Source organism: Carassius gibelio, chromosome A20, assembly GCF_023724105.1.
Source record: "Carassius gibelio isolate Cgi1373 ecotype wild population from Czech Republic chromosome A20, carGib1.2-hapl.c, whole genome shotgun sequence".
NCBI classification, from domain to species: domain Eukaryota; kingdom Metazoa; phylum Chordata; class Actinopteri; order Cypriniformes; family Cyprinidae; genus Carassius; species Carassius gibelio.
Window position 1 is genome coordinate 17,194,271 of NC_068390.1, and position 16,717 is coordinate 17,210,987.

The 16,717-nt window shown below is 37.0% G+C and overlaps 1 protein-coding gene across 2 annotated transcripts in view; it reads left to right on the forward strand.

The window, feature by feature from the left end:
- Window positions 1–16,717, forward strand: part of LOC127938782 (GDP-mannose 4,6 dehydratase) — a 62,822-nt gene that overhangs the window by 41,922 nt on the left and 4,183 nt on the right. For both annotated transcript variants that reach the window (XM_052535647.1, XM_052535648.1), the window contains 2 exons: window positions 10,173–10,291; window positions 10,492–10,588. In XM_052535647.1, the coding sequence (XP_052391607.1) occupies window positions 10,173–10,291; window positions 10,492–10,588 (216 nt within the window). The remainder of the gene's footprint in view (window positions 1–10,172; window positions 10,292–10,491; window positions 10,589–16,717) is intronic.

Genomic DNA, 16,717 nt, shown 5'->3' on the forward strand with positions numbered 1-16,717 from the left:
TTGTTATCATTATCATTATAAGTTTCTCCGCAACGGCTCTGTTCATTATGTCCTATGGACCTTTTTTTTTTTTCAGTGTTTAATCAAAAAGTAATTTATTTCAGGCTACATAGCCAAACACAATCAAAATCTGATCACACAAAGCATGTGGGGTGTGCAGGAAGCCTGAACACTCCACACACACACACACACACTAACACACACACACGCACAGCTGGGTTTTGTTATAATCTTTACAGTAGCTGATTCTAACTCTGTTATTAGAAATGTGTTGTACTGCTGCCGTAGCTCTAAATTTATTCAGTACAGGTGTTGAAGAATCACACACACCATCACGCTCGTGATCTATAGCTTCTACGATGCATACAGTCTGGTATTTCTCCCCTTCCCTCGACACACACACAGTCTGACTACTCACTCACACACACTTCCCTACAGGTTGAACATATCCACAGTCTGTCTCGCTGAAATTGCAACATATGATTCTGATTTCAGGGCCTTCAAATTCAATATGAAAAAAATGTATTTCATTATAACTTCATATATTTCTATCTGAAGTCTGAAGTGTTTTTGTGAACACATGTATATACCTGTACGTTCGTGAGGTTGGATGTTTCATTGAATGTGTTCTCACAAGGTGAGTAGAGAGTGGTGGGTGGATGTGTGTGTGTGTGTGTGTGTGTGTTTAGATGTTGGTAGATATGGTATTTCCTTTCTGTGTCCATATTGTTGGGATGAAGGTTTTTCTAGGCAGGAATGCCTTTTAAATGGCTCCGTAATATCAGAATATTTTGGCAACAGACTTTCAGCGCTATGACCAAACTTCCTCTCTTGAGGAATTTGAATGACAATTAACAACTATTTTCAGATCATTCTTAAATCAGAGTTTCAGACCAAAGCTGAAAGTTTCATGTGGTCTGGTCTTTTTTTTTGGCAGCCTTTTTGAATAAAAATGTGTCTTGTGGTATTACCTGTTGACTTTAGAAATGTTTTCAATGAAAGATACAATCTGTTCTTTTACATTGCGAACATAAAAAAACAAAATGCATATTGAATTATTTCATACACGAGCTTCTGAGATACACATCCACATATGCACACATAGGGAATATAGAATAACTGAATCCCAGCTTTCCATGATCAACAGTGATCTAAAAGTGGAAAGTTACATTTTACCCAGCATTCCTGACACACAACTTCATAGTTCAAATACATTCACAATCATCCACAAAATCTCCGTATCCAGTATCAACACAGTTAATAGTATTATTATCATCACCATCACAATTTTATTATTATTATTATTATTTTATTTATTTTCCATTTGAGAAGTATACTTTTTCACATACAATAAAGGATCCATATTTTCCATCTTTTCATGCCTTATTTTATTTTGAAGCACATGATATTTTTTAATTATGGGGTCTGAATGACAAAATGAATATTAGCCCTCCTTTTTGTTTTTGTCCATTTTGTTTAAATGGTTAGATGCCATCAAACGCACACAAATGTTTCATTAATGCCTGTCATCATTTTTGAAAATACTTTTTAAAAACGCTAAATCTGACAAAATTAATGAATTCGAATGAAATATGTTCCTTGTGGCGCACAAACACACATGCTCTAAGCCGTTACGTTCACATAAACACACCACCCATTTCCCCGATGACTCACTTTCACTCTTAAACACTTTTTAATACACACATGACGATCTCAGGGGTGGTCTGAGGGACCCTGGGAGTTGTCAGCATATTTTATAAAAACACCACCAGAAAAGAGCGCTTTCTTACAGTTTGTTTGGTTTCTTTTTAGCTCTCCGATTTCATTGGAGTCTGCAGGAGTCCAGAGGAACAGCCATACTTGTGCGCGCACACCTTATTGTAGTTGCGCTGTTTTTTTCCCAGGCTAATAAGGTTTTAATTAGGTTTTAAGCTGTATATTTGAAATAGACTGACAAGAGGTTAAACCATCCCAGATCGGGTGTCTAACCCCACCCATCCTCCTCAAATGAAATCAGATCTAGTATAGAACCGCTGCAGATATTAAAGCTGAATTAAACAAACAGGTATCCGAGGTTCAGGCAGTGCTGATCTTTAACAGTTATCAAAACAGCACATTCTGTACATTCCTCCACCGCTGCCAGCACCTCGGGCCAAGTGCAAAACACCGACGAGGCTTTTGTCCTCTCTTCCTTATTCTTCAGACAAAGAATTTGACAGTTTATTGGTCGGTGATTGTGTTTTGGCCTCTTTCATGAGTGGGTTTCAAACATTGGGCAGGAACTGGCTTCTTCTCTACCTGAATTAAAACCTGAAACCAACACTTTTTATTTCCTTTAGAGGGCTTCCTTTGTGTTGTGAATATCATTGCTAATCTGTAGATTAGAGATTCGGACTTGTGGATGTCTGCCGATGTTTGTTTAAGCCTGATTGTTGGTAAAGTGAGATGATAACACTGTCTGTTCGTGAATGTTTAGATAAACCGTTGAATTGTGCCTTTTAAAAGGATTACAGAGTTCAATGTCCGCACGATCACTGCCGTGCATTCATTTAACCTGATATAGACACGTGCCAGCTTGCAAATTCACCGATTCGTTACACAAACTCCTACATAATCAGCATAATATCATCAGATGGTTCGGATTGGATCTAGTGTCACTGATAGCACTAGAGGAGGAATTTTAACATGTAAGACAAAAACTACAAAAATGTAAGGAAAATGTGCATATAGATGATGCATTACTAACATTTCTTTAATGTGTTTTTGTTTATTTTTTTCGTCAATGAAAGCTATGTCTATGTAAGCTATGGAAGCAATATTAAAAGAAACCTATCAATCAACTGAATGATTATAGAATATCAGCAGCTGGTAACTCTATCTATAAAGCATGCATTATGAAGATATTCATGATGCGTTGGTAATTCTGTGCTTGTAAATAATTGCACCCGCCATTGTAATGCATTATTCTGCTTAAATAATTTGGTTTATCCTTTTTCAATTAGTTGAAAAAAATAGTTAAATTTTTTGGTTAGATTACCATTAATGAGGCCGACAACCTGAATTTTAAGACCTACTGTAATGCACAGATCTAATATAATGTTACACATCAGATTTTTTTCCCCAATAGTTAACCGAATGTTCACTTAACAAATTATGTTTGTGTGAATACTCACTAAGTCAGATATTCTGAAATACTGTAATTCTGGGATCGTGTGCTGTCTGAAAGAGAGTTTTTGTGTGTTCAGCACGATCGTTTGGTTTACATAAGCAAGGGTTTGAACCTCACATTTCACTGGTACAGACTCATGCCATCAAGAATTTGCTATGAATATTCACAAAGCTGGAATGCTGTGCTTTACAACTACACCAAACTTGTGCTGAGTCGTCACTAAGTGAGACTAAACAGAACAATTTTTTTTTTTTCTGTAGCCTGTGCGCATTCTGACTCGTTTTACCAGCACAGGCCACATGTTGTATCATAACAGTGGTTACAAATATTTTATATATATATATATATATATATATATATATATATATATATATATATATATATATATATATATATGCTTTAACTTTATAGAAAAAATACATAGCTTTCTGATTAGATGTGCAAAAACACCTCTAAAATTTAATCTGGCTGTAATTGTCTTCAAATTTGATGAAGGCAGTCAACTTGCATTTAATGGGTGATTACATTTTTTCAATTTTGAACAGTTTCTTTGAGAAGAGGTTTCTCCAATTTTCCATTTAAAGCGACTTCAAGAAATGTTTAAAGAAATCTTTCTCATTAATTGACTTGTTGGTTAGTGGACAACTAGTTGACCATACTGACATATCCGTAATTCTGGCTTGATTTTTGTCCTAACCTTCACTGTTTTGAGATATTTTCCTGATTCATAGCAGATTTCAAATCAAATCTTTTGCTTTGCTGCTTTATTAAATGCACTTTTGCAGAGACCTTTATGCTATAGGACTGATTTTTCTGCATCTCAGCCCGAGTGAAGCCTGATCCTTCTGTCTATCTTTGTGACGGTTTGAAGAAAAGAACCGATACACATTCACACACCTCTCTTTGTTCATTGTACTCCAGGCTTTAAAAACTCACCTGGGGAAAGCATCAGCAGTAAGATTCGCCAATACGGCATGCCTCCACAAATACTACTGTCACCACACTGTCTCACACACATTCTCTCACACAAAGTATGCATTGGGCAGAAGTCTTGGCCTCATAAATGTTCATTCTATCTGTCTTGCACACACATACAAATACATTTAAAAGCTTCTTAATGTGTGAGAAGATTCCCGACAGTGTTACAGCTTGACCTTTCACTTTTATATGACCACACAAAATGAAACCACCTGTGAAACAGACAGCAGAAGAACAGAGAGAGGACGTGTGTGTGTGTGTGTGTGTGTGTGTGTGTGACGACGCATCTGTGTTTATTGCGAACATTTATAGAAGGCAGTGTTGAACTCTTCTGTTTTCCCATTTGAAGAATTTCTGTGGATATAGAAGTTGTGTGCACTGCTAATGGATGTGTATGGGAGTGTGTGTCCCTGCTCACACACCTGTTCCTCATTTTCCAATTTGTAACCAATCTGCTCTCAACGAGGGGCTAAACGGCCCTGATAACCATCTTGACTGCTCTCTCTTTCTCTCTCTCTCTCTTACACACACACACACACACACATTTCACTGTCTGGATGCATATGAGTTCTAGTCAATAAACTGCATCTGTAACCGTTTTTTATCTTTCATCAGATTAAATTATAGTTTCTTCCTGTCTCTACTGGTCAGTCATTTTCATGATCGATATAACAATCTACAGTTTGGCTCTTCAGCCTCAATCATAGTGAAAAGTGTACCACTCAAATCTACTATTGGACAGTGATTCCCAGCGTGCCTCTTGGGATATACTTAAAATGTTTTTTTTTTTTAATAATGTATAAAATTGTAAATTGCTAAAAAACAAACAAAAAAAATCATACAATAATATGTATATTAATTAAAAAGTAAAGTTATTTGAAAAGATGTCAAATATAAAATAAAATTGGTAATGTTTGATATAAAACAATGTTAACAATTATAAAAAAATGTATAATAATCTAAAATAAGTCATTTTTAACAATGACATTTTTGGTAATAAAATATTAATTATTAATTTAAAAGAAGATATTTGAAGGGATGTCAAATATAAAATAATGTTTAATAAAAATACATATATATATATATATATATATATATATATATATATATATATATATATATATATATATATATATATATATATATATATATATATATATATTATATAAGTATTATTAAGTATTAAGTTAGATTTAAAGGAACACATTTCTCGGGTCTTGTTAGTCATCCATGTATATTTTTATCCAACTTTTGTGATGGAAACGCTGCTTTATCCATTAATTGTATTTATTTATTTATTTTAATTCATGAATATTTGGATGGAAGGGGGGTGGACAAATAACTTTTTTTGGAGCAATGTCACTTTAGTAGATGTTCTAATCAAACAGATCCATCATGCGTCAGCTCAGATGATCTGACTGGAATTATTCCATGTTTTATGACGTGTGTAATGGTGAACTCTGTGAAACAGTGTTGTAATTTTTGTGTTGCCCTGCACAAGTAACGTGAGCTGTGTGGAAAAGTCAACTTAAAATAACATTAATGATGTAACCAGGTGATCCACAGTCAAAAACACACTCATGGTCTCTCACACTCATTTAGTGGTCGTGCTAACTCTCTCTCTCTTTGTCTGCTCTTTCACACTCTCACTCTCTTTCTCGTTCAGTGTATGTGTATGTGAGCAAGTGTCACCATATGACAGCCTGTCTCAGCATAATTCAAACCACCTGCCTTAAACAGAGTACTTCTGTGCTCTGTACAAAAAAGACTGTGTCTGTGTGTGTGTGTTGTGGTGGATAGAGTGGAGTATTTAAACTTTCAGCAGCTCCAAAAATAAAAATAGGCTTTAAAAAACAGGCACCCTTCTAAACCAATGACTCCTGGAGCTACAGAGTCTGTTCCAGGCTGTGTATATGTGTGACCTTCCCGGTGGACAGTTATGAATAGTTATATTAAAACAGGGCAGGATCTACCTGAAAGACTCACACAGTTCTTCTGCAAGGAATTCTTTACATGGCATAAAGTTAGAGTGTGTGGGTACTTTTTGCTCTTTTTTGTGTTGCAGTCGTAAATGTGTGTTTGGTTGAACTAGATATAGTGTTATAGAGAGAACTGCAGGTTTGTTTATTGCAGAGTAACAAACTTGAAAAAAAATGTAAATAGCCAAAAGGTTACATAATAAATCAGAGGAATTTATTATAATTTTTTTTTAAAGAAAGATACGTTATACTTTTTTCTTGTAAATAATAATATAAAAGTTTTAAAAATACTTAACTTTTTGATTCACTTTTTAACTTTTTATATTGTACTTTTTATTTAGAATTTGTAACTTTTTTTGTAAAGCTTCTTTACTTAACTTCGGTCTTTGGGTTTACCTTTTTTTTACTTACACAATTATTACTATATTATAAATATATAGTAATATATATACATTTTATACACTACCAGTCCAAAGTTTTAAAAGACATGCATCTTTGGACTAAATTTGACTTCTTGTGATCTTAAAATTAGTTGATCTATATTTCAAATAATTGTTTTTTTACTACATAATTCCCATACTTCAATTACTGCTAGATCATAATTTCAATGACTTTTTCCTTTTTTTTTTTCTAAACTTGGAAAAACTGTAAATTTGTCTGAGAATTGTGATTGGATGCATACAGTCATATGACTAGTGATTGCACAAGATATATGACATCATTTGAAATGATTTGAATATTTCAGGATATTTCATTCAAAAGCGCCTGCAGGGAAATATAGTCACACCCGCCCAGACGTATAAAAACAAAAGAGCCATTGAAGCAGAGAAGAGGATGTCATCACAGTTAATCCTTTGTTTTCTCCTTCACCTTCTTTTAAACTCACCTCTCTCTCATCCAAGTTTATGTTTGCTTGCATGGACGGATGGCAGGAGGAACACTGACACAGATTCAAAACAAACTAACGTACATGTCATTTTTGGAATGCCTTGATTCACCAGAGAAGGAAACTTCCCTTGAGCTGCTCCACCTCTGTGACCCATTCGCTGAGCTTTAAAGTGATCAGTTAAACAGATGTATGCGTGTGTTTACCAATCCATGCACAGGTCCTGAATCAGAGGATAATTATTGTTAGGTCAGTGTTGTAGGGAAGTGACCGAAGTCCTGGCGCTGGACTGAAGAAGCCTGTATTTTTTCTTCTGTGAAACACACAAAAAGATGATGTTTGGACCTCATAGACTTTCATTACATGAGCAAAAACTGTTTAAATATTCTGCAAAATAACTCGTTTTATGTTCAACAGTTTTGGAATGACATGAGGACAGGAAAAAATAACAGAATTTTTAAATGAACTGAAGTCAGACTTATAATTGAAAATAAAATTTGTATTGCCTTTTTTGTTTTATTAATGAATCACTTTACCTTTTTATTACTTTTTCTAGTCAGATCAAATTACAATTATTTATAAAGCTTTTCATATTAGTCTATTCCTTTTAAGATGGGAATGAAAAACCTCAGTAAAAGGAGAGGATCTGAAATGGGCTAGCAAGCTATAGGAGCTCTAGGAGTATGATATTGCGGGACAATAGTACATATAATGAGGTACCGGACTGTGTATTGATTTTTTTTATTATACACAAAGCTTGTACAGTTGTTGCCTAAATATCCAGAGAGCCTCAGCATCCAGACCCCTCTCATAACGCCAGGAGAGAGTGTGTGTGAACAGGACGGAAGGAGAAGGGAGTTGAGCTGCAGGCCTCTCAGCTGTCTCTCACAGCGCTAATGATCCTTGGAGAGACGCGTGAGGGAGGAATGGAGAGAAAAGGATGGAAAGCAAGGGATGTTAAGACAGATACAGTACGAGCCGGGTTTCATTTCAGAATATTTTTCCTGTTACACTGGCTCTAAACCACCTCAAGTTCTTGATGACAAATCCAGAAAGTTGCTGAATAATAATGGCCGGTAAAGCAAACCAAACACAATGGAGAAGGCTTCCAGAATTAATCTGTTACAGTGCTACACTTTGACATCAATGTGTATGATGGTGAGAAAGAGAGAGAAAAAAATCCAAGAATGCTGTTTGCCGAGACTAAAATAAGATCAGAGAATGTTGCAGACCATTTCCTCTGTTTCATGCTATGTCTGTCCCTCTTGTTTTCTCTTCAGTCTTTCTCTCTGGCACACAGACACAGTCACCTCTATTACATGTTGGTTTCATCACTAAGAAGCTGTATTGGTGAAGATAGAAAGCTTTGTCTTGACCTTTGACCTTTCTAGATTGTGACATTTCTCTTACTAGCCTCATGGTTTCATCATGGTCATTATAACATATTTTGTGTGTGTGTGTGTGTGTGTGTGTGTGTGTGTGTACTCCAGAATTAGCACTCACATAGCACCAACTGCTAGTAAACTCTTTGTATAAATAAAATGACTTGCCAGTTAGCTGGTCATTTTATCAGGAATTGCAATATTAAATAGTTAATGTCAAACTGTAAGAAGTCTGACCCCAGCTTGATGTCATTGACTCGCGTCTTCTAAAGATAACATCTGTCATGACTAACAACGTTTACCTCAGGGGGAAATGTACTGTCAGACATTCATCTTCTCCAGAACTCTGTGACGACACACATGCGGAATATCCCTCTACAGAAACATGAGGAACAACATCGCAATGTGTTGTCTTCATGTTTTTGTGACAGACGACGAAAGCTTGGAATGACACAGTGACTTGAGTGGTTTGTCACTAGTATGTTTAATAAATCAGTTGTCATTGGGACAAAATATTTATTCTTAATTTAAAAAAATGTAAACACTGAAGAAAAAGTATTTACTAAAACCACAACATTTCTACGTTAGACATTTTTGGACCGACTTGTCTGCAGTGATTCAGCTCTGTGAGGGGTGTTCATGTTTTGCTCTTAACAAAATAATGCAAAAAATCAGTTTATTGGTCGGGAAAAAATATATATATTTATGGTGGATAAATGTTCTCATTTATACCTAAAAAAATTTGATACCTGCTAGTGTGTGTTGAGGGAATTTTTACACATCAGACTAGACCACAGTCTTTATCCTTCGCAGTGGGTGTTTAGTGGTTTGTGATGTAGAACAGTCATTTTTATTTAACCTACAGATGTTTAAAATACAGTCTGATTGCTTAGACTTTGTGCTGTGATCAAATCCAATGCTGTGTGAGTTCCTTCAGTGTTACGTTTTATGGTCTGCCGGTCTGTCTGTTATCTCGTTTGAGAGGGTTTTTTTTTTAAGTGAGTGCAGCAGGAGTGAAATATGAATGAGTTGGGGCGGCCAAGTGCGGCGCTCCCACTGCAGCATATAAAACGTGCTGATGGGGTCTTTATCCCTCCATCAAGCTGAAGGGAAGAAAAGAGCACAGTCCTGTCAACGTAATGGGGCGATTCTCCGGCCAACTGGCTCAACGCTAAAACCCTGGAGTCAGAAAATGTGTGTGTGAGAGAGAGAAAGAGAGAGAGAGAGGGAGTGAGCTAAAGCCAGAGAGAAAAAGACAAAAGAGTATCACCCATTGACCTCTTGGCAAGCATTCTTGTTTTAAGTATCTCACCATTTATTTCTCCAAAAGCACTCTCTCTTTCATCTAAATCACTATTTAGATAGAGTCTGTGCGTTTGTCTCGTTGTGTAGTTGTTGTATGGACTTGGGAACTCTGTGCTTTATTCCCAGAATTGGCTTCCCATGAGGCCTAGTGCTGACGTCGGGACGGGGACGGCCATGGCCATGTGTATTTGTGTGTTGGGGTGTGTGTGTAAGTTTGTAACCACATAAAAGCACATCCTACTCGGCGCAGATGTGTCTGCGTTGAATCTGTGTCGTGTGTGTGTGTGAATGTGGGGGAGTATTTGCTACTTGATCTCAAATGTGAACCTGTGAAAATAGTCCTATATGAGGCCTTCATATCGTTTGCATCTTGATATGGTGTCATCAATCTCTTAATGACATCATGTGCCTCAACTGAAATGGGTTGTGCTTTATAATAATGAGAGTGATTTTGTTGTTTCTGTTTGTTTTAGGCGATGTGGCTGATGTTGCAGCAGGAGGAGCCTATCGATTTTGTCATATCGACGGGGGAGGTGCACAGCGTCCGGGAGTTCGTGGAGAAGGCCTTCAAACATGTGGGAAAAACCATTGTGTAAGAGCACGTGCACACACACACACACATCTAACTCAGATCAAGCCCATCTGGTTAATCTGGCACATCTGGAGTTGTTTCGCCAACTGGCTGTACAAGACCGCAAAACAAGACGCAAACACACCATAAATATTGTAAATATGTAACACGTATGCTGACAGATGAAGGAATGTGTTCAAAGCTCTTGTTCTCGCATTTAGGTGGGAGGGGAAGAATGAGGAGGAGGTGGGCCGATGTCAGGAGACGGGAGTGATTCACGTGAAGGTGGATCCGAAGTACTACCGGCCAACTGAAGTGGTAAGCCACTACAAGACTGTGTCTGTAGCTTCCTGAAACAAATAGCAGGAGATCAGAACATTCAAGGTGCCCTTAGAAGGTCAAAGATTATAAAATATCATACATATAGTAAGTGTTGACATCTCCTAGAAATGTGGGGGGAATCTGTGTTGGCCAGTTATGCTACATTGTTTATACACTGCCATTAAAAAGTTTGGGGTCAGTTAAAATAATGCTTTTATTCAGCAAGGATGCATAAAACAGTGAAAAAGTGCATCATACTGTAATTTCCCCGAATATATTAAGCAGCAAAACAACATTGATAATAATAAGAAATGTTACTTGAGCACCAAATCAGCAATGATTTCTAAAGGATTGTGTGTCACTGAAGACTAGAATAGATTACATATCAAAATGTATTCAAATAGAGAAGTTATTTTAAATTGTAATAAGATTTCATAATATTACTGTTTTGAATTTTTGTTTTAATAATTGCAAGCTTGGTGAGTTGACAACATCGAGACAACATCGTACTGACCCCAAACCTTTAGACAGCAACAATAAATAAAAAAACATATGAAGTACTCAAGTAGACAAAACATGCGTCCTTAAGACCTTAACTGACAAGTAGATGTCAGTTTGTGTATGTGTGTGTTGGGTGGTCATTCAGGAATGAGAAAGGGCACTAAATTTGAAAAGAAAACACACACAAAATGATTGTTGGCAGACCAGATATGCATGTTTGTTGTGTATAGATTAGTTTCCAAGGATCTTTTTCTGTGGGAAGAAAAAATATATAAAGGTAGGACAGAAAGATGTGTGAGTCTATGCAGTCTGAAGATGAGTGACATCAGAGGATTAAGAAGAATCATTGCAGAAAGACAGAAATCTCTTACTCTGGTATAAAACTATTCATTGTTTTTGGTATCAGGTTTTGATGACCTCAAAATGCTGTTACATAATATCAGCCCAAGATACTTAAAGAGACTCTGAAAGGCAAAAACCGAGCAGGCCATCCATCAACACAGAAGCCAAATGGGAATTTGACCCTTAACCTCGGTGATAGAAAGTAAATCACTGCATTTCCTCAGGAGGCTGGAGTGTCAGTACAGGACGCAGGTCACTTACAAGGATGAATGAGAGCGAGTGTGTGTATTTGCGATAGATTTACAAATGCGTTGTCCACAGGCTACATGTGAACATGTTTCAAATCTGTTGGATGAAGCCTGTAATTAATCAAATCACTTATTCTGGCAGAAACAGAATAGAACAAAATAATAATCTCATTGGTCCTCTCTGCCAGTACACACACTTTCTTCGCCTGAAGGGGTAACTGGATGAATTACACACCTATTAATAGGAAATCAGTGGGTTGAAAATGCAAAAGACCCTCTGCAATCGTCACATGAACTGCTGTTTTTTTGAGCCATCCTAATTTATTTTAATTCACACTACACCTGCATCATTTATGAAAGCATAATTACTTACAGATAAAAATCTTCTGGCTTAAAGATCCCACGTTAATGCTAAAAATAACTGACACACCCAAAACTGCTGTTAGATGAATGGCTCTATGCATTATTATCATTCCCAAAATCAACATGTGAAGCCTCTGAGGGATGGCTATCGTGCCAGACGTAACTTGTGGTTAGATGTGCGTAAATCGTGAGCGAATGATGAAACTCAAATCGGTCATCTTTATTTGCATAACCTTTAGAGATCTGTGCGTATGGGAAGATTTCATCTGTAGCTTTCCTGCAAATACAACCTGTATCTGGCTTTCACTGGATGTGTTCTTTCAGTCGACACACACTGGCTCACATTCCTTCAGGAGGTATGCGTAGCTTTAGCTTCACAATGAGAAAAGCAGGTAATGCGCTTGGCCTTGTCTGTCCATCACACGCCATCTACTCAGACAAAGAAACCGTGTGTGCGTGTTGAAATAATACGCTAACTTGCTTTTAAGGCCTGAAATACCACGATTTAAATGAAGCTTGAAATATTAGAGGGAATTTCTGTAACTTTTTTTATGATTTCCAGCAGGAGAGCACTGTAAAGTAAACAGTGTCCATTCTTTTATTTCTCTCTCGCTTACTTTTATTTTCCCATTCACACATGCACAAGGACGCAGCGGATTGGGTGCAATAATGAACACATCAAAACCAAGCTCTCTGCTTTTTGGCTGATTGAGAGGGTTTAATAGTGAAGGCTCAAACTGATGAATGTGGCCCCCATACGGCCGCTGAAGACCGCTGCGTGAACCCTGCGGTCTCCGCTCTGCCTTTCGGCAAATATGATTTTGCACATCCATTTCATTCTTTCGGATGCTGATTTAAACAATTTTATGAGGCACTTTGGGGAAGGAGGACCAAAGTTAGCCAAAGGCTTTTTTTATTTTCCAGACAGTCCCCAGGAAACCCTCATGTTTTTTTTTTCTTTTCATTTTTCATTTTGAAAGAGAGAGAGAGAGAGAGAAAGGAGTACGAGAGAGGGCATAATGAAAGCGAAAAGCTTTGATTTATGCAACGAATTCCACAAACGGCGAGTTTGCAGCAGTCACTCGGTTTAGTAACTCTGGCCTTTTATGAATGTCTTGCCCAGCTGAATTTATGTGCACATCTCAAAGTTTTTGGTTTTTGGTTAACTGTAGTGTGGTTATTTTGTTACATGCCGAAATTTCAGCTGACTTAATTGGTTTTTAATTGCATTTTTACAAGGTTTAAGAATGCCTTATTGTGTTAAGTGGTGGCATATGCAGCAAGGATTATTGAAAATAAGCAGAAAAATGTGTATGAATGCTTTCAGGATGCGTCTGCCAGGAATATAAATGCAATGTACAGTAAGTAAGTGTAAGTGTGAGCATGCATGCTGATGATAGACAAAGCACACACGCTGCACTGCCTGCAGTTCACCATGTGTGTATTTCATCAAATCAACTCAGACTCTGCGACCCTGAGGAATTGCCACAACATGATGGAATTATGTGGATTATCAGAGATTAGGACTATATGGTAGATATGTCAGCATGTTTCCTCCAGCAACTCAAAGACATCAAAAAATTACACGCGTCTCTGTTTGAGACCGTTCTTCTTTTATGGCACATTGTGTATTTTTAGTGGTAAATGCATGTTTTCTTGATATTTAATATTCTACATTGAAATGAAAGAAGATACTTTTTGATTACAGAAGATACTTTTTGACATTATAACTGGCACATGTGCATTATTACTGTTTGTACGTAATATGTAAGCGCATGCATGTTTTTTGGTTTCTTCTGGAATGAAAGATGGCTTTGACCTTTCACTCCGAGGATCAGGATGGGGTGATCTTATCTGCTCTGTGGCAGAGGTCAGGAGCGAGATAAAAAGCATCCTGTAGTGAGCAGCACACACACACACATGGAGGCCCTCAGTTTGTGAATGCAGGAGTCTGTCTTATCTGACACATGTTGAGCGTCATAGTACCAGCATGCAAAACACAGCTGCATCATCACTTACCTGCAGCTTTGCTTTTAATTTGAATGCAAGATCCATTTTATTTTTAGGCTAAAGCTTAGCGGCCAACTGACCTGCATGCTTTTGTGTGTTTTTAGATTTATTTGCTTGTTGAAGGCAGGTCCCCCGCATTAAGCAGAGCTTAAGCCTTGGTTGTCTGTCGTGATGCTTTATGGGTAGTGCAGTCTTTAGGGTTTTCTGGGTATTATAGTTGCTGTGGTTGAGAGGCTGGCTTTTTGTGACAGCTTTACGGTGATATGCAGTGTAATAGGTCAGAGTTGTTAAAGTTGAGTGTGAATGATGTTGTAAAGAGTCTGGCTGGTTGCCAGGTAGAGCTCAAACCTGCAATAAAGCCACGCTCTTACCATTCAGCTTTTCCTCACGATGACCGTTTATACATCCACATTTATTTCCATCATACTTTACAGCAGAGCTTAACTCACTTTCATAATGTTACATGGCACTTTTTACCTAGCGCCCTGAGACTTTTTTTTTCACGGTTCTACTCTGTCCCGCACTCCGTTCTTGTCGAAGCATCAGGGAGAGAGAGAGAGAACAGAACTAAAAAAATAAAGAGGGAGAGAGGGGTGTACGTTCTCCCCTGGCCTACTCTCTGGTATTTCCTGAAGGACTTTGACTGAGCGGAACCACCCTGGGCCCCACGGAGGGGAAAGAAAGAGAAAGAGTTTTTAAAAAGAATGAGAGTTGAGAATATAACATGTAAAAACCAAGCCAAGTGTAAATATCCCAAGTAAACAGGTGAATTTTTTTATAAATTAAATGTTTACGGAAGAAAGAAAATCCCTTTTGAGCAAAAGCAGTAGAGAATGTGAAGATTAAATCACTAGATGTCTATTAAACTAAAAGGTTGCAACATTAAAGCGTGCAGTAAAAAATTAAGCTCATTTGACAGCATTTTTGGTCTAATGTTAAACAATTCTGTATGTTCCTTGTTTTCTAAAAAAAAAAAAAAAAAAAAAAACATCAAGATTGCAGCGAGACATTTACAAAGAGGGTGAACCAGGCCAATTTTGTAGGATTTAAAAGTAGAAATGTAATTCTTATAATTTTATAGTCAAATTAATTTTTATGTTAATTCTCATGTATTATATGAACTCTAAATATGTTTAAACGATGTTTAACATTGTAAGTTTTCATGGAAATTAAGTTGTAAAATTGTTTGATTTTTCACACTTAAGGTAAAATTACATTTTAAAACACACTTACCCCTAGTTTCACAGACAAGGCTTAAGCCTAGTCCTAGACTAAAATCTAAGTCTGAGCTGATTATTTGAACTTGTATTGAAACCTGGAATATTTCTTTAAACTAGGTCAAAACCAGAAACTAAGTACGTTACTTAAAGTAAAATTAGCAGTCCACTATTTAGCAATAAGTAAACAAGCATATTAATTTTGAGAGATCAAAAAAATACTGTGCTGTAGTAGATCTTCCCAGCAGGTGTCTTGGACTGTTTGTAAATGTGTGTTAATTTGTGTACCAGTGTTTGTTTGTGTCATGTGTCATAATTACCTCATGGGGGTGTGTGTGTGCATGTTCCCACTTTCACGGCTGTGTGTAATGGGAGAGGAGAGGTTAATTGTGGGCTGCCCTCTGTAAATGGCATGTCCCGGGCTCGTTATCTTGATTGAGTAATTAACTCTGGCTCTCGCACTCTTACTCACATTGTCAGACTGCTGAACTCCTGACACCTCGCATTCCTCCCTCCCTCTCCTTCGCACTTTCTCCTCTCTTGCTCTTTAACTTTCACACTGCTCGTGTCTCTGAGCTTTCAATTTATCATCATTTTCCTTTCTCTCCAAGTCATTCCTGTCTCCGTCCTCTCTCTCCTCCTCTTCTCTCACTCTCGATCACTCCAGACAAGGCTGTTTTTTTTATCACACACATGGGTTAGAAATGTGAAGGAGCTCATGATTCTAATTCTAGTAGTGTTAAAGTGATAGTTCACTCAAAAATGAAAATTCTGTCTTTTGCTCACCCTCATGTTGTTCCAAAAGTGTGTGAATTTCTTTCCTCTGTGGAACACATTAAGTTTAAAATATCCTTTTTTTTCCCTTACAATGAAAGTCACCGAAATCCAAAGTTGTTTCGGAGCCCACTGACTTTCGCTGTATGGACAAAAACAGTCAAAATGTATATTTTTTTTTGTGTTCAGCAACAGAGCAAAAGTGGAAGTCAATAGGGATGGGCGATACCACATATTTTGTTTGCAATACGATACCAATACTTTTAATGGCCAGTATCGTCTATATCGATATGGATACGATACTTCTAAACTGAACTTTTAGATTATGGAATTTATTTAATTTTTATGAGTACAATGGGTAATAATACCTACTTAACTTCATATTTGAAATGCATTTTAAAATTCAATATGCCTTAATTGCAACTTATTAGGTTATATTTTTGTTTACACATGGTTTAAATGTGTTTACTGTAGTGGTAACCAAGGAAATCACTTGTGTTCACTTTACCATGGTTCATTGTCATAAGGGGCTGCCAATAATAGGCTGTTGCATGCATAAAATGCAAGCTTTTTTATTCTGAGAGTGATTTATATTAACAATACAGAAAAGAACATGAGCAATATGAACTTTTAACATTCAGATTTAAATAAATGTACTCCACAAACTAGGG